Source organism: Crocodylus siamensis, chromosome 1, assembly GCF_052110815.1.
Source record: "Crocodylus siamensis isolate JL-2025a chromosome 1, ASM5211081v1, whole genome shotgun sequence".
Lineage (NCBI taxonomy): Eukaryota > Metazoa > Chordata > Crocodylia > Crocodylidae > Crocodylus > Crocodylus siamensis.
The window spans coordinates 302256076-302280253 of NC_143395.1; the positions used below are offsets into that span (position 1 = coordinate 302256076).

General features: G+C 41.3%; 1 protein-coding gene across 2 annotated transcripts in view; it reads right to left on the bottom strand.

Moving 5' to 3' along the window:
* Positions 1 to 16254: 16254 nt before the first annotated feature.
* The window catches only part of ST6GAL2 (ST6 beta-galactoside alpha-2,6-sialyltransferase 2), a 77318-nt gene continuing 69394 nt past the window's right edge, over positions 16255 to 24178 (bottom strand). For both annotated transcript variants that reach the window (XM_090021190.1, XM_090021180.1), the window contains one exon: positions 16255 to 21658. In XM_090021190.1, coding sequence (XP_089877316.1) covers positions 21390 to 21658 — 269 coding nt within the window. In that variant the 3' untranslated portion in view covers positions 16255 to 21389. The remainder of the gene's footprint in view (positions 21659 to 24178) is intronic.

Below are 24178 nucleotides of genomic sequence, written 5' to 3' on the forward strand. Positions count from 1 at the left end.
AGGGCCACACATGTAGACTTCGAGATTTTACTGAGGAGCTAGGCAGCTCTGCAGTAAATGTCTCATGTAGATTCACCCAGAATGAGAAGTTTGAGAACAATTTAATACAGTACTTTATAGGTATAAATGAAATATTTGTAAAGTAGCCAGTTCCTCAGCAAGTCTGTAAAGATTCATCAAGACATTAGAAAACATGCAGAGGTCTTTGATTCTTTCTAAAAATGTCCATGCTTTCTCTCTGATAACATAGAATGTGGGAGTATCATCACGGGCAGCTTTACACCACCTGCCCTTACTGTCTATCTTAGCATGACTACCAGCCTTTTGCAAAACAATCAGGTGGAAGAAAGGTGGCATAGTCATGATGGGAACAGCATACATTGCTGGCCATGCTTTTTATCGTGGCAAGAGTTTGTTGATTGGTTCTAATTTTCTTAGTAATTAATTTCCTTATTTGTAAGCTTGGGGAGTAGGTGAAGAAATTTTCAGAAAGATCTTGGATCCAATTTTTGTTAACCACTTTTCAGAGCAATATCATAAAAATATCTGTTTTGAAATCATGCAGGACTTTTCTCTAAGAGCTCTCACTCAAGGGCAGGTCAGAAGTAAAACATAGTGACATTTTAATGTGTACGTTTCATCAAAAAGGTCAATGCAAATCCATCTCTTCACTTTCATTTTCAGGAGAGGAACAGTAAGAATGCACTAATCAGGCACATCAAGAATATACATATTCAGTTATTTTTCAAGTTCTGCCTTCATTTTAAGCAAATGGAGAGCAGGTATTTTCTGAACACCATTCATTTTATCAGGGCCCCACATTAGATGCCAAAGCAGCTTTTAAAGTTGTCATTAGACTAGTGCTTCTAAACACAGAACTTACCTGGTTTATATTTGCAACTATGGGCATGTCTTCTATGGTGTATGAAGACACAGGTATAAATTAGTGCAGACAACAACAAAAAAATACAAGCAGAACATATGGCCTGATTTTAATTCTGTGCACAAGTTATCCTTTGTATTTGAGAACACCCCCTGGAGATTCTGTAATATCTGTAGCCGTGTCCTCAATCTACTGTAAATCAATTCAGCTCTCACAGGAGCATCTGAGCCAGCCTTAAAATTCATAGTATGCTACATACCTTTACATTAATTCTTCAAGCAAGTGTTAACTCACTTTTCACATTCCAGGGATCCCAACAACTAACTTTCCCTTTTCTGTTCAATCCTAGACTGCTCTGGTGTGACAGTCATAACTGGCTGATTTCCTTTCAGCCACAAATGTTTGCTCTTATTTCAGGTTCCAGGGAGCTCTCTTCTATCACCCTTCTTGTTCACTTCATATCTCAGGTGTCAATAGGAGACAGGGAAATGGGTGGTTTGGGCTGAATTACCATTAGAATGCTGCTGGTGCTTATCTGGTTTGCCAGATGGGGGGACCCTATATGGTTCAGATGGGATAAAGATCTCGGACAACCTAGGCATAGTCCAAGAACAGGACAAATACTTTGCCTCAGTTTTCAGTAAGAGTGAAGCAGTGGCATAACAAGGGTTGGTGATAAGGGAAACTGCCCTAGGTGCCGACTTGTTGGGGGAGATGAAAAAAGTGGCTGCTGCTGCTAACAGCAACACATTCATTTTTGTCATTATAGCAGCAACCAGAAGTCATTAATTTCATGTTGCCCTGGGTGTCTGGCCATGTCTCTACTCTGCTGGGGTGAAGATGTCACTTAGGACATTGCTGGGGTACCATATAACAATAAGAACATGAATATAGTTATTGCCATATCTAAGAAGATATCTAATCAAATCGAAGGAAAATTTAGATTGCTTGCTGACACAAAATTGCGAGGAGGATTAAGGATGATCTCCATCCTAGGATCATGAAAGAGCTGGCATGTGAAATAGCAATTCCTTGAGCCCTGACTTTCATGGAATCGTGACTGGGAAAGAGCAAATGTAGCATTGTACCTCCTGTCACCTAACATTGATGTACAAATTAGCATTGTATCTCCTGTAACCTAGTTCCGTTCCCCTCCTCACCCTCATCCCTTTATTGTTAGTCCCTCGCTCGGGCGATCTGTATTTCCCTACCGGCTTTGTCATCTTTTTTGGATTCACAATCCTAAACATCTACTAATAAAAGTCAATCTGTTCTTTATTAAAAAGAGCAAAAGAGTGGCCCAGGAGATTGCAGGTTTGTTGGCTTGACTTCAGTAGTAGATAGGATCTTAGAAAAAATACTGTAGGAAAGAATGGCCAAAGAAGAAAACTCCTGATGGGACAAACACAACATGAGTTTATCGGAGGATGATCATATCAAGTTAATTTAATATCCTCTTATGACAAGATAACAAACTTTTGGATACGGATAATACCACTTGATTTACCTAGATCCAAGGATACCATGCCTCATGGGAAATTATTGGCCAAACTCAGAGGGAAGGTATCAGTGTCACCACTGTGAGGTAGATAAATTGATACATCAAGGTGAGACTGCACCAAGTTACAGGATTTATCTGACTGAAAGCGTTTATCACTGGTGCTCCTCAGAGATCGGTATTGGAACCTATCTTGTGTAACATGGTTATCGGTGACCTAGGTATTGGAACTGTATGCACCTTCATGAAATCTACAGCTGACACTCAGCTGGAGGATATTGGCAAAACAGAAAAGGGAAATTTGAATAATACTGTGGAATGCAGTATAAAGGTGGAATGAAGTTTAACAGTACAAAGTGCTAAGTTATGCACTTAGGGACCCAACACCTGGACTTCAAGTATAAAATAGAAAATAATGGACTGGAGACAACTAAGAAAGAGGGATCTGGGTGTGTTGGTCAATTGTATGAAAACTGAACTGCCAATGCAACACAGCTGTGAACAAAACGAATGCAATCTGAGGCTGTTTCCACAAGAGCACAGACATTTGGTTCCCTGGGGACAACTAGCAGTGGCACACCTTGTGCTGCCACTAGTTGTCCCCAGGGAACACCTGTGCCACTTGCCCTCTGGCTCATGGCATGTTACCCTGGGTTGGGTAGGGGAGGCTGCGACCAGCACTGGGCTGGCCCCAGCAGCCTTACTTGAGGTCCTGGGGCCTCCTGGGGCTGCACCAGAGGTGTTCCTGCTGCTCAGATTCTGGCTGGCAGTTACACTGTGGCTCCAGCTGGCCAGGGTTTGGTTTTGAGCAGGCACCAGTCTGCTATTTTTATGCCCCTTTTTTTGACCCTTGGATATCCAGGGGTCATAAAAAACAACCCCATGCTGCTCCCTTGCAGCGCAGAGAACAGTTGAATGTGTGCTTTGTGGTGCCACAGACATGTCTATGGTGCCATATATGACATGGCTGTGCTTGTCTGGATGTGGCCTTTGTGTGTATTAGGCATTGTGTATGCCATAAAACCAATGAGGTACTATTACTAGTATTGTACTCAGCATCAATTAGCCTCCATCTAAAATACTGTGTGCAGTCCCAGTCACCAACATTCAGAAATAAGTGCTCCTGCTGGCATTAAAAAACCAGGAACTTCCTTGTTAGAGGGTCTTGCATTTCTACTTAGGTTCAGATTAATCATCACATATGGGATCAAGAAGGAATTTTAAAACCCAGATTGCCATGGATTGTCTGGGTTTTGCCTTCCTCTGTAGCAGGGGCCATCGTCCTCTTCCTTGGATCTCTTGAGTGTATTATAACAAACTACTTCCTGTGTTTGCAGTAACAGGACATCAATAGTGTCATTTCCCCCCTTCTTCACCTGTGGCACATTCAGGTGTTTTTCGTGTTTGGGGAATTCTGCTTGGTAGTTGTGCAAAAGGTCCTTAGATACACAAGACCCTTCGCAGCTGCATCTATGATTCTTTGATTTTTGCAATACATAGATAGGTTCATGTTCACACTGCAGGAGTCCTTTTGTTTGTTGCTTCTATATATCCAGATGGCAGCAAGGACTAAGTGCTTTTTCTAACCTCAGTCAGTGAAAAGAGTGTGAACTTTCCTCTGGGAAGTGATTGTGACTGCAGTTGTTTATGCTTTTGTCAAACCTAGATAATGTTAGCCAAAGTTCCTTGTACATAGCTGCATCTGGCCTGAAAGGCATAAACTAATGCAAAACGTGCTCAGTAATGCTTCACGCTGGGGCATATTACACCCAGGTTTCAGAAACAGTTAATTTCTGATGACTGGGGATCCTGGTTTTCTTTGATAAAAAAAAAATCCCCAATTTTTGGATAAAAAGAGGAACCCCAAATCCTCATTTTTCTATGATTAAAGTGACATTTCACTTTACTCACAGAAAAATGTGGATTTTGGGTTACTTTTTTAAATCAGAAAATTGGGGATTTTTTTATCAGAGAAAACCAGGATCACCCCAATGACAAGCCAAGGTGCTTATTTTGACTTGTAAGGCCTGCTATAGTTTGTGCACTTCCTGTTTCACTTTGATAGTGGAGATAGGCTGAGATTCTTGAACTGTCAACTCTCAATCCCTAAAATGAATGTAACAGTGCAGTATTTGGTATTTCCCACGCCTCTGGGCTTTGCGGTTTGTCACAAGGGGCTGGGAAAGAATTTTTTCCCTTTTTATTGCTGGAGATTTTAACTGAGATGTGTCAGTGCTCCTGCTTTACTAAAACCCAGGGGTTCCTGGTTAGAGGGTGTCTCTGCTCAGGTCAGACCGATTACCATATTTGAGATAGTGGTCAGATTGGTACAGACTTTGCACTGAGAGAAGGGCAGGAGAGGAGGGGTGGGTTGCCTCCTTCTGTGGCAGGAGGCATAGTCCTCTTCCTTGAATCTCTCAAGCATATTTTAACAGCCCTTGCAGCAGAAGGATACTAGCCATTGTTGTCTCCTTGCTATATATTGGCAGGATAGGGTGCTATGCCTTGTGGTTGTGTGATAAGTTTGACAGTGTACTTTCAGTAACATGTTAGACAAGGATTTGTATGGGAAAGTTTGGATAGGGCTGATCTCTCAGGCAGGGGGCTGGACTAGATGACCTCCAGAGCCTCTTTCTATCCTGACTTTACTATGATTCTGTGACCTATAAATGTGGTCTTTCCTCAGCTTCCTGTTTTTATGTATGTTGTTGGATTGGGAATCTGATTCTTTTGACTTAGCCTCACTGTGAGCTGCATTTACATTTTCTATTTCCATTCTGTACTTTCCAAGGAGGTATGGAATTTTATGGCATCCCCCTTAAGGCCTGCATCAGTCCAAACCACATACTTTTCAACAGATATCAGTTTTTCCCCAGTTTTTACTTTTAAAACTCCTCTGCAACCTTTTTAAGTGTTAGGCCAGCAGTCTTGTTCTGTTTCAGTTTGTTTCACCCTTTCTATGCAGGCTTCTCTTGTCCCAAATTGTTCCCAGTTCCCAGGGCATGTGGAACATGAAGCATTTCACAGAATACTACTATGGAGGTCCTGAATTTTAGCCTCCTCCAGAATAGCTTACATTTAGCTTCCGGGACCTTAAATTTAGCCTCCTATACTTTTCTTCATTGCTGGTACCCATGTGAACCATGACTGCTGACTCCTCCTTGGCACTCTCAAGTAGTTTATCTACATGAGGTCCACTACCTTTTCATCCAGCAGGCAAGTCACCATGTAGTCCTTCCATACATCACAAACCCAGATATCCATAGGCCCCCACCTGCTTCTTCCTATCCCATAGGAGGAGTATGCTTGGTGTAAGAGGATCCTATGATATCAGCTGGAGTAGTGGATGCCTATCTTTTTGGCAGGCATGCCACAAATTAACCCTGTACCCTCCCCAAGTGCCACTTTTTTCCCTAGGAGCACATGCAGATAACAAGGGGGCAGGGACTGCTTTTCTGCCATCACACAGGCAAGCACATAGCAGCAATTAACATGTGTTAAACAAATTAACACAAAATCAAATTAATGCTTTAATCCCTGGTGTTAATCACAATTAATTGACAGGCCTAGTATTTACTCATTTAAATCATCAGCTCTTTTCCTACACTACAGGTCTTATATCACTTTTTTGGCAATGTGTCTTTCATTTAGATACACTCCTAAAAGCAAAAGTAACATAGAAAGAATGCAATGTTAATTCTAATGCTCCTGATAACTCAACACATTTTATGAACAGGTTTCCAGCCACATCTGATGCATCTTAGAGCTTGAAAGCTAAACAAACGTAAATAGTTTGGGGAGGCATGGTGGGCAGTGTGTGCACACAGGGGGAGAGGGAAGTTAAATTTCTCTTGATACACTGCAGCATAGATTATATAAAAGAATCCATTTGCATTATAAAAACAACTAATTGAAAGGATAAAGTATGCAAGACGTTAGAAAAATTGTAACTCTTGAGGTAATAAGGTAACCATAATCTCTAATGGTTTGGCAATCGCACGACAGAAAAATTGTATCCAAAGGAGTGCACTTTCATACACTCTACCTGTCAGAATACATTATTTCTCAGTCTTACCCTGTGTCTGCAGTTATACAAATCTTTCCAGGTCTGCATCCAACTGAAATCTAAAGGAATGAACATTTCAGATTAGGTGTGTAGAGAGAAAAGACAACACACTTGCTAAATAATAGATAATAATTTTGTAATTCTGCAGCTTTTTCTAAGATCTTGAAATGCTTAACAAATACTAATGGATTAATTCACCCTCAAATATCATTGTGAAGCAGGCAGTTATCAGCTTCCCAATATTATAGATGGACTTCCTTAAAATTCCACCGAATACCCTCAGAATCAGGATAAATGAGCATGTAGAGCACATATGTGCTTCCACTGGTTTGTCATCTCAGCAGAAACAGTCCTCCAGACAGTGGTTAAAAGTTTAGACCAAAATGGCCATACTATTTTGCCACCAGTATATTTTTTTTACTTCTCTTTGGTAAAATGAAGTAAAAAAAATAACTTCCATAACTCTTCTCATCTTAAACCAGCCAGGGAATGGGAAACATCTCAGCAAATGCCACATGCTTAGTGCATTTCCATAGCCTGTTTTTCAGATTATTCCTTTTAATTGTGTAGGAATTATTCCTTTTAATTGTGCTGGCATTGACAAAGAAATCCAACATTGCTTCAATCCAACATTGCCTGCTCTTCTCTGAAAAAAAAATCCCCAATTTTCAGATTTAAAAAAGTAACCCAAAATCCAAATTTTTCCTTGATTAAAATGAAACACCAGTATATATATATGTGTGTGTGTGTGTGTGGCATTTCATTTTAATCACAGAAAAATGTGGATTTTGGGTTACTTTTTTCATCTGAAAATTGGGAAATTTTTTTATCAGAGAAAAAAAACTAGGTTCCCTGTCTATTACTGAGTACCACTGCACTGCTTGATGTTGACTGGAATTCTCCAGCTTTTCACTGAGGCACTGGTGGAACAGGTCTCTCTACTTCAAGTCCTCAAGTCCTTCAACACTGATATTCCATCGGCATTACTTCAGCTGTAGCTGTCATTTTGGAGCCAGTCTGAGTGATATAACTGAGTGGATGAGACAGTGTTCAGTCCAGCAATCATCAGCTCCTAGTATAGTTCAGGTGATGTGGACTTTTTTGTGATCCTGGGCACGAATGATGACATAGTCAATCTGGTGCCAATGCCTAGCTTGTGGGTGTTGCCAAGATGTCTTGTGCCTATTTTTCTAATGGAACAGGGTGTTGATGGTAAGTCCATGTTCCACGCATTTGGTCGAGAGGAGAATGCCATTGGAGTTTACTCTTCCTAGTCCTTCCTTGCCGATGGTTCCATTTCAGAGGTTAGAGTCCTTTCTGATTCTGGCACTGAAATCACTGAGAAGAATAAGTTTGTCTCTCTCTGGAACATCAGAAAGAACTTGGTCAAGGTTGGCATTAAAATTTCTCCTTGGTTTCATTGGCAGCATCAAGAGTTGGGTCATACACACTAATGACAATATTGGCTCCCTGACAGTTTAAGACAGGGAGTCATGAAACATTTATTAATTCTGATAGGGAACTCATTGAGTTGGTTTATGAGTTCCTTCTTAATGGAAGACCCACCTCTGTGAAGTTGGCGTTCTCGTTCCTATTTACCATTCCAGAAGAAGGTATAGCCACCTCCGTGTTCTATTTGCTGCCCATCTTCCACTCACTGGGTCTTGCTCAGTGCAGCTACATTGATGTTGTGTCACCTGAGTCCTTAGGCCATGATTGCAGGGTGGTGCGCTGGGCATTCACTATTAGGGTTGCCCATGATGCTTTAGGTCCCAAAAATGACGGTGTGTTCACTGGTGCTTTTGTCCACAGTAAAGGTGATCCCACTGGATGTGGTTATCCAGTCAGGAAGAAATACAGAATACTTTATTAGACAGGCTGTTTAAGGAACCTTTTCTAGCATCCTCCCCATGAAGGGTGAGCAGAGTGGATGCTGAAGAGGGCTGTTCAGTCACAGTTACAGCTGCCAAATCACACTTCTGTTTCATCCAAGTGCTAGATGACCTTCATAGAATCATAGAAGTAGGGTTGGAAGGGACCTTATAGATCTTCAAGTCCAACCCCCTGCCAGGGCAGGAGAAAAAACTGGGCTCAAATGATCCCAGCTAGGTAGGCATCAAGCCTCCTCTTAAAGACCCCCAGGGTAGGAGCCAGCACCACTTCCCTTGGAAGTTGGTTCCAGCTCCTAGCCACCCTAACTGTGAAATAGTTCTTACGGATGTCTAATCTAAACCTACTCTCCAACAACTTGTGGCCATTATACCTTGTTATGCCAGGGGGCACTAGGGGAAACAAGGTCTCTCCCAAACCCTTCTGGTCCCCCCTAGTGAGTTTACAGACGGTCACCAGGTCCCCCCTCAGCCTTCTCTTGTGAAGGCTGAACAGGTTCAGGACCTGCAGTCTGTCATTGTAGGGTCTCCCCTGTAGTCCCTGGATCATACAGGTGGCCCTCCTCTGGACCCTCTCAATGTTGTCCACATCTCTTGAAACTGCTGCCTTCTTGTCAGTTCATTAAGTAGGAGCTTTCAGACCTCACAATCCTACTTTTGCCACCATTAGTTGGTTGCCAAAGGATTTGAGAAATGTGCTGAAAAAGCTGTTTTCATGGAAGATACCTGTGCATGACTTCTTTTACTACGGAGAAGCTGCTGCACATCAGCTTTCACACAGCTCCTGACAGAATGGGACCTTGATCCAATGGCAAGGAGACCAAGACAACTGGGAATCTCGTTCACCTGCAGCCTTCACCCACCTTTGCAGCTATTGAGACTCTAGCAATCTTCTTCCACCTGCTCCACCACTGAGGCCATGTAGACCCATGGCTGGGGGATGAGTAGATTTATTATGGTCGTGACCCGTACTCACCATGTCACAGCACCATCAAAAGATATACGTGATTTTTCAGGAGGGACACCATTGCCATCTGATGTCCTCACCACATTCTGGTGGTGCTACCACTGCTTGCTCCATGACTGATTATTCATCAGAGTTACCCCTGCTTATTTCTTAGCTAATCTTCGCTGAAGGTCATTCCACTGTCTGCTACCTGTTGATGTGCTGGGGAGCAGTACAGTTCTGCTCCACAAAGAAAGATTATAGAGAGGATGGAAATAGGCTTTTCTCTGTGTCATAGGGGACAGACTAGGAGCAACAGCCTCAACTGTAGCAAGATCAATTTAGGTTGGAAATTAAGAGGAACTTTTTGACTATGAAGGTGGCCAAGCACTGAAACAGGCTACTTAGTCAAGTGGAATCCTCATCCTTGGAAACTTTCAAAAGCAGATTAAACAGACACGTGACTGGGATGGTTTAGTAAAGGGTGATACTGCCTTAAGCAGGGGGCTGGACTAGATAATCCTGTGAGGTCCCTTCCAGTTCCACTTTCCTATGATCCTATGACTTTCAAAACAGACCACAAAACAAGAAGCAAACCCTTTTGTTTTTTATCAAAAAGTTAGAAGTTACACGTAATGGTTGGTAGCTTTTCCTCTGTCTCTGTCAGCCAGTATCTATCAGTCACATTTCAGTGTTTTAAATGATTCTGACATAGCAATTAGGAAGAGATATAGATGCAGTGACTTTTCTAGTTCAGAATTTGTTTGTGAGGGTTTGTTCTACAAATTGCTTCTGGAAAACTTCCTTTTGAAGTTTATCTTAAATGGGAAGTTTCTGTTTCCTGTCATGCCATATTGAGTAATGAAAGGTATTTAGTCTTTCTGTTTAACACAAACAATTAATGTAATCAAGGTGAATAGTGCTCTGTGGTACAAAATAATTACTGGATTAATAAGAAACAATAGGATGATATTAGTAGTAATTTGTTAGCAATAGATACATGCTTATGCACGTTGCATGTCATGAAGGAAAAGGCCAAAAATATCCATAAGCTGAGAGATGTACATGTAGCTAACTAATACATACCTTGAAGTTGTCTCCTTATTGCTGGATGTGGCTCTTTAGTTATACTAAGGGCTTGTAGCTTCTGTTACTCAGGTTGCCTGACATTTTCCATTATAAGACCCTGTTTTCAGCTGTATATAGCTTTGCTACATTTTAACTATTTGAGCTGAAATGTTACACTCTTGGTAACATAAGAAAAGATTAACTGAAAATGGCTCAACTGTTTCTGTAAATGAGAGGAGGAAAAATGCAACTTTTTTGCTAATGGTAAACAATTCTGGCAGTCTTCCCTTTATACAGCTGTAGTGCCAGCATAAGTCAGAGCACAGGTTTGGAATCTGGCAGTGGGTAGCCATTGCAGCAGTGTTGTGAAAAAATCCCTGCAAACATCTGCCGCAATTTGGCAAGCTATGAGTCTTTGAAAAGTTGCAGGTCACATGCTCAGTAGAGCTGTCTTCAGTTTTAGCAACTAAAACTCTTGAAAATTCCATCATCATCAAGCATGCTCAGACCTCTTACAGCTCCTAATGCTGACTGGACAGCACATGGATCCCTCCCACAAAAGCACCAACTATGCTCTACCCTTTTACATCTCTGGTGATAGCTAGATTGCATGAGTGCCATCCTCTCTGCACATAGCAGCTGAAAATGCTCCATTTTTGGGCCAGAAGGCAAAGGCTAGTCTTTCCATGTAACAGCTTCTTTAGAAGCAGGGAGGCTATATCTCCTGGTGCCTCAATGAGCCCCTCCCCTGCTGACAACTCTTTGTCAATATGGATGTCTATACACATGCTCCAACACATTCTAATAACGCATCAGAGCAGACTCAATTAATCGAGCACCTGGAGCATGTATATAGACACCCCATTATTCTTCCAATATTTTAATAATTTGTTTCCTTTCATTAAAATGTTTTAAATTACTTTTATCTTATCCTCTATTCTTTACATACCCAACTACTTATTATGCAGATTGGTAGCCTAATAGCTGTATTCAACTCAATACATTTGTAAGGAAGATTATGCTTAAATGTAGGGACCTACTGAAATTGTGATTTTGTGATTTTTTGCAGAAACCATGAAATTGGTAGGTCCCCTGCAACAAAGCCCAGTACCCTTGAAAAAACATGAGGACCCTTAAAAGCAGAAAAACAGCTAGTGAAGGGTGGGGAAAGGGGGAGACTGCAAACAGAAAGCAGCAGAAAGCCCTAGTGTTTTGAAGCATGGTGGGAAAGGAGGGGTAGGAGGGGGTAGAGATTTATATGGCAGAGTGCAAAGGCACCCCCCTCTGATTGGTCCAGGGGTCCAGAAGTCCCACCCCTCCTCAGAGATTGACAAATATCCATCTGTCAATCTCTAGGGAGGGGCGGGACTTCCAGGGCACCTCCACCAACCAGAGGTGCGGTGGGCCCCACTTAAGTCCACTGCAAAAATGGCAACCAGTGCTGTGCTTGGGCTGTGAAATTGGAGTATAGCCACTCCAATTTCAGTAAGTCCCTGCTTATAAGATAGTTTTTGTAAGAAAAAGTGAGAACTGAAAGTGGCCAGAGGGCCCACTGCAGCCTTCTCAGCTTACTGGCAACTAGAATTTGGAAGAGGATTTCTAAGTATTATAGGAGTGAAATTTTGAAGTAGTTTTCCAAGCCAAAAATCAGGGACCACTAGTACCTGAATAACTTTCAGACTGAACTGGAGAAGCTTATAGAAGAGATAGGAAGATATAATAGGTAGTTCTGTGTGTCATGTATGGAATCATGTACTTGCAGTCACCATATTTGGGTACAAAAGCTACCCCCTTGTAGTGCGCTTGGTGCCTGGTAATCCCATGCTTCAGGGCTTTCACTAGATTTCTGTCCCGCTCCCTGCCCTCCCCCCAGCTACCGTATTTTGTTTGCTTGGGTTATGTTTTTACCTTTATCTGCAGCATTCGGATGTTAACCACAGATAGGAGATACTTAATGGCCCAGGTGTCTTCTAGTGTTATGTGCCTATGAGAAAGAGGCAGTTAAAAACCCTAGTCAGGTGTCAAGGCAGAGGTCTACAATTCAGTCACTACCAAGGGCAAAGTTATATTTTCCAATAGAGAGCAGTTTTACCAAGTCTCCAGGACACTGTTGGTACTCTGCACCCATTCCATAGCCTGTAAATTATGGACCCACATTGGAAGGTTTCAGAAAATCTTCACATATCATGGTTTTGCCTTACTTGTATGTACCAACAAGCCTCGCACACTTCATCTTAACCTACTGTAGATTATAAGCATGTCAGGGCAAGTGCATCATCTTGTGTTTATCTGTAAAATACTGGGCAGCACACAATTATTTTTAATGAATTTGAGCTATATTAATGGACACGTTGGCTAAACATTGGCTTGGGATAGTTTAGGAATAGAGTTTTTATATTTGTGTAGGGGGTTAGACCAGGATGATCCTTGAAGTCCTTCCAAAACTGTGATTCTTTGAAATTTGTTTTAGCCACTGGGAACAACTGGATAAGATTTAAAACACAAAAAAGAGCCCGACTGGATTCTCATTCTACATATCAAATGAAAGTGTTACTGAAAACAAAGTCTTTTCTGCCCCTCTAAATTTATAGCTTGTCAGAAGCAACATGTTCCCACTTACTGCAGCAGAGGTACAGAATTGAATAAAGAAAGCATGCATAGCACCAGCTGCAAATTCTCTTGTGAAAAAGAATGAGTTAAGTGTGTACAGCTCTAGTTTTTAAATAGCAGTCAGGAAGCTCTGTGTTGCCAATGGGGATAATATATTAAGACTATGCAGAAGCTACTGCAATGGAAAAGACCAGAGTGTTAACTCTCCAGGCAACATTGATGGTAGTTCCTTCTTCTGACAGTTCCTATAAAATCAGAGCAGCTGCAGGGCTCAGTTCCTAACCTTCCATCATGCTGGGCCTCTGCAGTCCTCTTACTAGAACACCCAGGGCTCCTTCCAACCCCAGTGATTACTCCACGATATGTGCATAAGTGTTCATATATTTATATATGCACACACTCGGGTACAAGTCACCAGTAGCAGGGTTCTTCTCCTTTCAATGTTATAAGGAAGTGGAGGAGAAAGACTTTGTATATATTAATAAACTATCACGCTGCATGGACACACCAGTTTATCAAAAGTGGGCACAATCTCTAGGTTCTACATGCTGCCAAGACAACCAGGCCTGGTTATCTCATTGTGGCTTTTCTGATAGGCTGCAATTTCTATAGCAATATGTTGCATCTCAGGCTTTTCTGGTGAATGTGAAATTTGATTCTTTAAAAAACATGTACCTGCACTGAAACCTAACATTGGATCCAAAGTGCTTTTAATTAACCCAATTAGTAATTCCATGATTATAGACAGGATTATTTCTTAATAATCATTTAAATTGAATACTGGTAAATTTTTAGGGTCAAGAACTGATGGGACATTGCATTTACAAGCTTGCCTTGAGTGAGAAGCTACAAAACCAGAGACCAACTAGGCACGATTACATGTAATGCTATGTTGCTGTAGCAATGCACTATGGCGATGTAGCATCGGCGGTCACAAATCATGATGCTGCAGCTACATTGCCGCAGCAACATACTCCCTCATTATAGTGTATTGCTATGGTGACACAGCAGCAAGAATAACTGTGCGTGGTGCATGGCACAATACAGAGTGTTACTTGACCATTTAGTAGTTCCTTTTGGAAGAACTAAATGAAGGTGCAGGAGCAATGGCACCGTACGGGCACATGTAGACTCGCCCACTGAGCTCAGATTTTCCAAGTGCAATAATTGCCTTGAAGTACACTCATTAGTGGGAACAACTGTGGTTGCAAAACAGAATTTCAATACAAAAATAAGGAAAAATACCTGCGTTTTCAATGGACAGCATGTAGTGGGTTGTAAAGAGAACAGTTTTTGCCACACCAGAGAACAAAATGTGTTAGCCAGTCCTCAGAAGATCTTGGTCCCAGAAAACCCTGGAATAAAATAACTACCCAAATCAGAGACTAAGGGGCTGATAAAAGAGTATAACATTGGAATCAATTCATAAAAATCAAACTATAGATGAAATTCCCCTCAGCTAATCTATACCCTGTTGCTATAGAGATTCTGATTCTTAGAATACTTGCATAAGACAGCTGGCATAGAACTTGCTCAGCAAGCATTCATGAATAGTTGAAAGACCTGCAGCCATAAAATATTTAGTGCCTTCCTCTCAGACACAACTGCATCAGCCAAATCACAACTGGCAAGTTTGCTCCAGGCAGAAATGTCACAGATTGGCCCCAATGCCAATCATTATATATAGACAGAACTCTGATATGGGGTCTCTCTCTCTCACCCCCACCCCATAGCAAAGTTCTGTCTGCCATGTGCCTCATGGCTGCACTGGTCTAGTGAGGAATACCTATATTTCATGGTAAATCACTGCATCCTTCAAAGGCATCACGCTGTTCCAGAATGCAGTAGGCAGACTGAAGAAGTCTGAGTTGGACCCCTACAAAACTTAGTGAGTTTCCTTGCAAGGCACAAGTTGTGCAACTATCACCACTCGGGTGGAAGAGGAAGTGCCCTCTTTCTTGATAGGCCCCAATTTCCTATCAAGTTACTGCATAATTTCCACATAACTAGGTCTTGATAAGAATATGTAGTGGTCCTGTAGTTTCAGGTTTTTGGGGCATGTAGGTGAAACAGAGGGCCTAAATTAAAGCGGTGGGTTTTAAAAAACAAGGCTTCAATTTTGGGCTAATTAACCCCCCACCCCCACCAGTCATGCACACACCCTATTGATGACTTACCTGCCTCTCCAGCAGGGGGAGGGTGAGATGCCAGCAGGCAGAGCGGTCCCTGGGCTGTGGGGGTTGGTGCTTCCCCCCGCAGCAGCTGCGGCCCTCCCCCATGTGGCACCTTGCTCAGGCAGCCCCGGGGGGCACCACAGCTGGGAAGGGAAGCACTGGGCCCCCAGGCAGTTCAGGCAAGCAGGCAGGCTCCGGGGGTGGGTGAGGGAGGAAGAGATCAGGCTCGCCACTTTTTGTGGGTGGAGCTGCTTTCTTGGACTGCTGTCAGGATGCCTGCAGGGCTTCCTGAAGAGCTGTGGAGCTGCACAGAGCCCGGTGCTGTAGAGGCAGCAAACTAAAACTCTTCGAAGGAGTTTTAGTTTGTTGTGCCCCAAGTCATTAAGACGCGTTACACTGCCGAATTTCCTCGAGCGGCTGGAATTAACACGCAATACGCTGCCAAGGTCAGCAAACAGCAACACCATTAAAGTGGTGCAAAAGTATTAGCCTGCTTTTAAAGTGTCAAGCAAATGCCTCTCGTTTAGTCTACACTTGGCTGTTGGTCCTATCCTGGGTGGGACTGAGCATCCTCAACTGCCACTGAAGCAATTGCAAGTGAAAAAGACCTTCTGTTACTCAGACGGCTGATGAATGCAGAACGCTTAGAAGCTCATGGAAATTAAATGTTTTGTGTGAAAGTCAAAAGGCAAATAAACTATAGTGCGACATCTGTGCTGCAAAAACTCTATGGACAGTCTGTTCTGGAATAATAATTACCTTATTCTGGAATAATTATCCTGCTATGGCTATACTGGTAATTTTCCCTGGGTGGACAAGCCTTTGAACTAACAATTATAACGAGTTTATATATATCAGCCCAGCTCCTTCTTATTGGTCAGCGTAGTACAGTAGCCACTTAATCCATATTGTTATTACATGGTATCCAAGTTCAGTTATTTTGTAGGTTTTGTAGGTTTTCAGCATTTAATTATTTTTACTGTTTATCTGAAGGCCTCTCCCCCTGTTTCAGTCTAAGTACTTGGCCCTTCAATAGGTAAAACAAATCAGTAGCTTCCCTGTACCATATCATCTGCAATTTCATCCCAATCAAGATCAACCAAAGAACAGTACTCCTAAAAAAACGAAAACAAATGTTTTATTTACAGGAAGAGATCTGTACACTCTGCATACATAAAAATATACAAAATCAAAATAGAAAATATAAAAGTGTTAAAATGTATACAAACACTGTTTTAAAAATGTGACTCCTGTAAAATCTCAAGCTTCAATTTGTTGAAGAGTACACATTCATTTAAAAAAATCATCATACAAAATAATTCTCAAAGCTGTTAAAAAAGTACACAGTCTTCTATATTTGAATAGTTCAAGGACTACATTTCATAGAGAATGTGATGATAAGGATAAATGTAAGGCTTTCACAAAGCTGATGTTTCAAGAACAAAAACGTGAATTTCATCACCAAGTCGAAGTGAAGAAATTCATGGTGTCAAGATCCATTTAATTAAATAAATCTATGACAGGCATGCCCAGACATGGGCTACTTTAAAGTCCAAACAGTTAAATCAGGTATCCACTTGCATTAGAGAAAGGATAACACTTGGGAAATATCTATATGTTTTCTAATGACCTTTTAACACTCTGCTGAAATACCTACTTCAAAAAGCAAATATAGCATGTCCATGAATGTAGAGTACATGAAGGGATGAAGCAGAAAGTGATTTACTTTCAGAGATGATGCATTTAACATACATTTTTATCAGATGTGTGTGTTGGTGTCTACACAGCATGTCAATTTGAGAGCATCACTGAAGGATACAACAAAAATAACTAGGTATGCCTGGATCTACAAACAGCTGGAGCTCCTATTTAATAGTCTGTTTTTAACCAGTTAACCTAAATCTGTGCAACTGTTTCATGCAGAGACCCAGTTTTATTTAATACTAAACCATTTCAGTCTTGCTCAATTGGCAAGAAATTGACTTGCAGAAAATCCAAAGGGAATTATTCATCTGAAAGGAAGTTTCCATACCAGGGGGTTGCACTCATTAGTTTAACTTTTTGCTCAGAATGTAGACCAGACAAGAATGTGCAGCTCAGTGTAACTATATGTTGAGGTCTCTACCAACACATACAAGTCTCTAATACAGGTGTCACTTCATCAGCTTTAACAGAATAATAGCATAAACTGTCTCAATAGGGAAGAAAATAAAGGACTGCATTCTAATCCAACGGAGTGACTGCTTGAATGCATCTGCTTACAGGTAATCCTTGAAATCGTATAAGGAATGGGACAGTGGAAATAATCTGTTCACCAAAAAACATGGGGCGCAAAACTAGTCAACTTTTGCATTTTCTCAGAGATGAAAAGAAGAATACCTTGATTTAACCATCTAAAGGCTGAATGCATAAAATGATAGAGAGCACCACAAGTTGAATTAACTGCAGAATTCACAGTGGAAAACAGCATACATAAAACAAATTAAGAAATTCAGCACATTTACCCATGCTGTTTGTTTTTAAGTACAACTCTTTCACCTCAGTCACACACACCATCGGTGCACAGAAACAAGGCTTTTATAATTTTTGAAGGCAATTTCCCTATATACCAATAAAAGCACCAAAACTTAGAAAATCTGGCTTTGCAACAAGTTTAACAAGGGGGATGAGGCTAACTTGGGTATTTACTTCATACAGATTATGCTCCAGAGACACATTTGCACAGGTCTTGTGGCCAGCAGGTCTCCCACTTACACCAAGCAACAGTAATGGGCTACAAGATTGTGCCTTGAAATATGTAAGAAATATGACTTGGATGGGAAAATGCTTTATTTGTCACTATATATGCAATATGTCACAGGTCACCATTGTTAAAAAAGATGCCCCATGTCTTCCGTGAAGCAAGTATGACTGAAACCAAAGAAGAGCATTCTTGAAGTGAGGGAAGACACGTGAGGTCTGTAATTCTTCAGTTCTCTTAATTTTGCTCTTTGCTTCCCTCCCTATATCTCACATAGCAGCGAGCTGGAAGCAAGCCCTCAGTCAGTAACTCGGGTTCAGCTGAACTTGCACTGAATATTTCAGTGTGATATAGGGGTTATAAGGAGAAAAATCTTTTTTGATTATCAAAATGGCTTGGGCAGAATAATGAAACATCACAGGAAGAACCACCTTGGGAGGACTAGGACCATGTGCATAACAACTGATGCTGGGGTCTTTTTTTTTTTTTTTTTTTGGAAGAGGCTGGTGTCTCAACTTTAAGTACCTGTTATAGAAAGATACTGTAGCACCCATCCATACAGACATTTCAATTGTGGAAGGAGAACTGAAGAATAAATGGGGTATGATAGAGTGTTGTATGAAAGATACAGCATAGGTCACAGCTTAAGAAACTATGTGTTATGTGGGAAAAGTGAAGATTTCTTGCCATGTATATATACTTGGACAAGAAAATTTGCACTGGAGTGCTCACTATTACAGAATGAAGATAGGTGTCTGTTGATCTAGTTTGAAAATAGACAAATACATTTTCTGAATACTTGTACCCACATGTGTGGCTGCATTTAAGCTAGTAGTGCTTCATTTTTAACAGGAGCACTTGCGGGTTTTTTTTTTGTTTACAGACTTTATCAGTGGTATACAAGATACACCTAGGTGATAGATTATCCCAAGTATAACATAACACAGTTTTGTTGTAGATAGTTAAATATTGCCTGGTTCACATTTTGTTTCCTGATGGGAGCAAGAATATAAACTTTGCATGGGAAAATGGATCAGAGAATGGCATGCTGTTTGGGTTGGAGAATGTCATGCTATTTTACAGAATCTGAGAAACTCTGCATATAAGACTTTAGCTTACTCATTTGTAACAAAAAGGTCACCAACTCCACTTGTTACAAATGTGCAGTAGGCAACGTAATCTGGACCCAGTATAAGCGAAGGAGAAACTCTCTGATAATCTGAACAGCCATAATTCCAATATGCCTGGACAAAAAAGTCCTGTACATTTCTCAGAAACTGAATAAAAAATAAGGGAGAAATAAAAACTTTTTTTGTTTTTATATCCAGAAACACAGATAGGTTGTTTATCTTTTGTTTTTAAAAGGTGCTGTTAAATATGATATTATTAAAGAAAATCAATATGTAAAGTATCTGGATTCCAAGGATAAAAAGTTAGTGAAAACTGCTTTTTGAATATATGACAAAATGATTTACAAACATACTAATCTGCTCCATGCAGGGCCTGCATTACACTATGAAGAGGTCTGTACACACCTTCTGTCAGCTGAGAAGAATGAAGGCTGAGTTTCTGCAATAAATTCTCTCTGTACTTACAGTGGATGGGAAACCGCATGCCTTCAAGGAGTCGGGCTTGTGTGGAAAGTATTATGGACTTCAGAAATTTATATTGATGTCACTACAGAAAATGAAATAACTAATCATATAAATTTTACCATTACCAGCTGTCTATGAAAGTGGCCCAAAGCCAAAGTATATGCAATATGCTTCCCCCCATTATTTTTAATCGTGTTTCTAGCAACCAGTCACCTTTTGCTGACTGAATATTAGAAAATGTACACTATCTTGTACATCATCATTTTTTCCTGCATTTAGCTCACTAAGAAATCAAAAAGCAAAGAACAGTATTCAGTCCAAAACTGAGGTCTTGCCAGGGAAAAGATGTTTGAAATGCAGTAACATTCAGGTGGATTTTTAGAAGTGCCTTAGAGAATATTCGTGCTGAATTTTAAAAAGGAAAATTATCAGATTGTTTCAATGGGCAAGCCACAACAAGTTTTTTTTGCAGGCTTTACAATTTTTCTGCATGATATGGTCTCCATAACTTTAAATTGAAAAAAAAAAAAAAGATATTTTGTTCGTGTCTCTCTCTCTCTCTCTCATAAAAACCCTTAGTTTTTCAAAAGCAGTAAGTGATCACGACTTGACTTGCAACAAAATATCCCACTCGTAAATCCTGAAGTCTCCCCACTCAAAATTCTTATCATCATCCAAAAGCCAGTTCTATGTTTCTGAATGACATCCTTATTAACAGCAGAATATCTGTGCGTATACATATAGGGTAAGCATTCTTATGGAGTTTATAGACGTGCCCTGGGAGGCAGGGGGATGCTTTAACAGTGCAGCTCCTGGAGCCACACTAATGAAAAGTGCCTGGAACGTCACATGTATCAGCATCCCCAGGCTGAAAAATGGCAGCAGGATGCTTTGAATTAAAGTTCATTGAACGATTAATCAAATCTGCTCCAACGCACTGGAATTACAGCCTCCCTGCACGTGTACAGGAGCCCTTAGTTTCACAGGGCTCTATGTTCTACACATATGTACCAAAGCAGAATTCATTCCTGTGCAAAAGGGCCCATGAACCAGGTAGGCTCATCATTGCCCACTGGCCAGGAGTCTGCACAGGTGAATTTCTTCCCTAGTGGATGCAGAATATGTCTCTTTCTGAAGGAAAGACAAGATTCTTTTGCCTTCATCCTTTGCCAAGTCAGCATAACTGCCTCGCATGAAACATAAGTGTAGTAGTACAGCACCCATTTAAATAGCCGGGCTAAGTGTACAGCAATATCCATTTAAATTTTAGTAAACATCAATCACTAACTTCTGGTTACAGGAACTCTTCGATTAAAATGGAAAGCTCTTGGGTCGCATTCTCATTTGCAAGGGTCTCATCATACCACACATTAACACCCACTTTAAAGTCCCATAAAATGCCAGAAGGATGTAAATGGGATTCTGTAAATTAAATCAAGTTCTATCAACTGAATGTCCAGTTCAAAGCCACGATCATTTTACTTGAAATAAAGTGAATATCCCAAGGAACTGGGAGGAATCTCTCCTCTCCAGCTGACAGCTCTTTTTATGAACCATACAAGCTGGTTCACAATATTAACTTTAACTATTAAATAAATGCATTACGAAGTTGCAATCTAGGATATGTGGCATAAGAAACCACTGACATTTTCTGACAGGTCACACCCACAACAATACATTAGATTTGCCTAACTGTGACTTTGCATCTTTCATATGCTAAGCTTTTTTTCCCCCTCTAACTATTTGCAAAGCGGTAATAAATACTCAGGCTTAGGAAGTAAATAATTCTCATGCCTGCTACTTAATTACAGTTTATAGACCCAAGACTAGATTGGTCTAAGATACATTTTCAAGTATTCTCTTCTTGTTTGTAGAATGACAGTAGTACCCTATTGCACATTGTTTCTGAAAGATTCTCTTCTACAACTGTGGGAAGTGGTTCTGATCAGGGCACTTTACAGACCTGAATCCTGGCAGAACCACTTTCCCTTTCCGGTACAGATCGTCTTGCAAACCTTTGTTCATTCTCTGCACCAGCAACTTTTCATACAGTAGTGGATGATAAGCCCCCAAGGTACAAGCAGCATCATAGTACAGTTCGTGATAGTGACAAAGGTCAGTTTGTCGGACTGAAGGAATGTATTCATACACGTGCACTTCATCACACATGGACATCATGATGAGGATCCCTGAAATAAAACGTAAAATAAACATGAACATATTTAATCACTTGTAGAATATTTTCCCAGCACATCAAGTGATCTGCTTCCTTTACCACTGTATCTTTGTTTTCATTGTTTGTAGCTTAAAATGTGTGACATTAGCATAAATTAATAGAGCAGGTTTTGTTTTATGCTATTATATATAAAAAAAAGATTGTGCTGTCTTGCAAAACTGATACAATGCAGCAAAGATGCATATGAAACTGTAACAGGCTTCTCAGCAAAGCGTCCTAACCATCAGGGCTAGGCTCTGAATAGAGCTCCCTCTAGCTCTTCTCCTGAAGCCGGATCAATGGGCTGAGAGGAAGATATGTGGAGCCAGAAGCAGAGCAAGCCGAAGTGATCAGAGTGAGTGTGACTCAATAAGATTGACAGTGAGACTTTGGATTTTGGCCCCAGAACGCATTAATCATGAGATAAAATGGGCAGATAGCATGGGATAGCTTCTGCCTCACTATGAGTGGGGACAAGGGCAGGAGCAGGGGCCAAAACTCAGTGCTCATTTCAATAAGCTCCACATACCTTCCCCTCTTGGCTACCCAGTACCGGCACTTTGCTGGGACAGGGAGGTGTAGCTTCAAACCTCTTCTAGTTGATGGGGGCCTACCACTCCCAGACAAGCTACGCTAACTCCTAGACTAGGGGTGCTCAACCTCTAGCTCAGGGGCTAAATGCAGCTTGCTGAGATATAGGTATCCAGCTTGGAGGGCTACTCACAGATCAGGAAATTTGGTGGCGGGGGGCAGAGGCCATAAATATGGCCACCCTCTGCTGCTGCCAAATTCCCCAAACCCAAGATCTGTGACTGGATGAAGCAGAGCCATGCCCCTCCCACTGGGCTGGATGGGACCAGGCCACACCTGCTTCCCCCGTGTGGGGCTAGGTCATGCCTTCTTTCCCCCATAGGGGCCTGTTGGGGCTGGGTCACACCCCCTTCACCCTGTGGGGCTGGATCATACCCCCATGTGGCCAGGTTGGGTCTAGGCCACACACCATTTCTCCCATGGGAACAAATTTTACCCATTTTCCATTTGCAGGCCTGGGTTGGATCTGGGCCAAGCCCCCTCACCCCATGGGGTTGGTTTGGAGCTGGGCGATGCCCCTTTCCCCATGAAGCCAGGCCATGCCCACCTTTCCCGGGCCAGGTTGGAGCCAGGCTGCCTCTGCCCCTCTCTGTTCAGCCAGATGGGGTCCTTCAGCAACTGCCCCATGCCTGCCAGTCAAAAAGGTTGAGCACCACTGTACAAGCCTATGTGGCTTTTCTCCTTTTTCCTCTACTGCAATTTTTTTTTGTTTTTTTGTTTTTTTTGTTTTAGACTTAAATATAGTTACCCACCTAACCAGGGGAGAAGGATTTGAAATCAGTGTTCAGTAGCACAAATTACACACTTGCGTCTAAACTTCACACACTACATTTTATACAAAATTTTATAAATAATAGATAACCTAAGGTACTTCTTCAGGCACTTTCTGCCTTTGTATCAATACTCGGAACACAACAGCCTGATTGCATAAATTTCCAAGGGTCTCTTTTATTTCCTTCCTTATGGTTTCAGATATGTGTGTCCCACAAAGATATCCACTCAATGACTTCAGTTTAAACTTTAGGAAGTCAATGTTAGGAAAAGCTGCCCTAGAGAGGAGGGCCTGCCATTTCAGCTTGAATGTTGAAAAGGTTGTGCTTAGCTTAGCTTCAACCATTTTTGGAGATGGTAGGGACTGAATATATGGGTAGCTAAGCCTCTTCTGTGTATAGCTTCTCTGATCTCAGAGAAATTCACATAGCTGTTGAGGAGGATGGGTTTTCATGTAGCACTTGTAGGTGAGAAAGTTTGTGTGGAATCCATTCTGCAATTTTTTTTGAGAGGAAGGAGCAGATCCAGAACACAGCAGACCCATTTACTCTTGCTAAGTGTCTAGCATCATATCAGTAAATGGTGTTAAAGGCTACTGACAAACTCAGCAGTAGTAGCAGAGAGGCCCATTTCTTGTTTAAAAGCTAGATATAGGACTAGGCAGGCAAAGTTCTTTGGGTAGATGTGATATACCTTCTTAGACCAACTAAATAGTTGGAAAAAGTTCTTTGCAAGCTTTCGGGCACAAACACCCTTCATCAGGCATAGGGAGACTCTGCACCATGCTATATATAGGACTAAGTACCATGCTAGGCATGGTCATCCATATTACCACGTTTATGCATGAAGTCTGGCTATGAAGGCATCTGGAAGAAGCCAGATTCTGTTATACCTGTGAAAGCTCCAGTTCCCCAATGGCTTTTCTAAAAATAAGATGGTGTATTTGCCTTCGAAAAGGGATTTTATATTATTTAGTCTGGTTGTCAGGGCACCCTGAACTAGACCACTTTGACAGTCATTACTGATTAAGGCAATGGTTTTCAACCTTTCTGGACTCAAGACACCCTTTGAAAAACATCAACTCTTAGTTTTCACTTGATTTTTGATACAGCAATTCTTTTGTTCCAAAGAA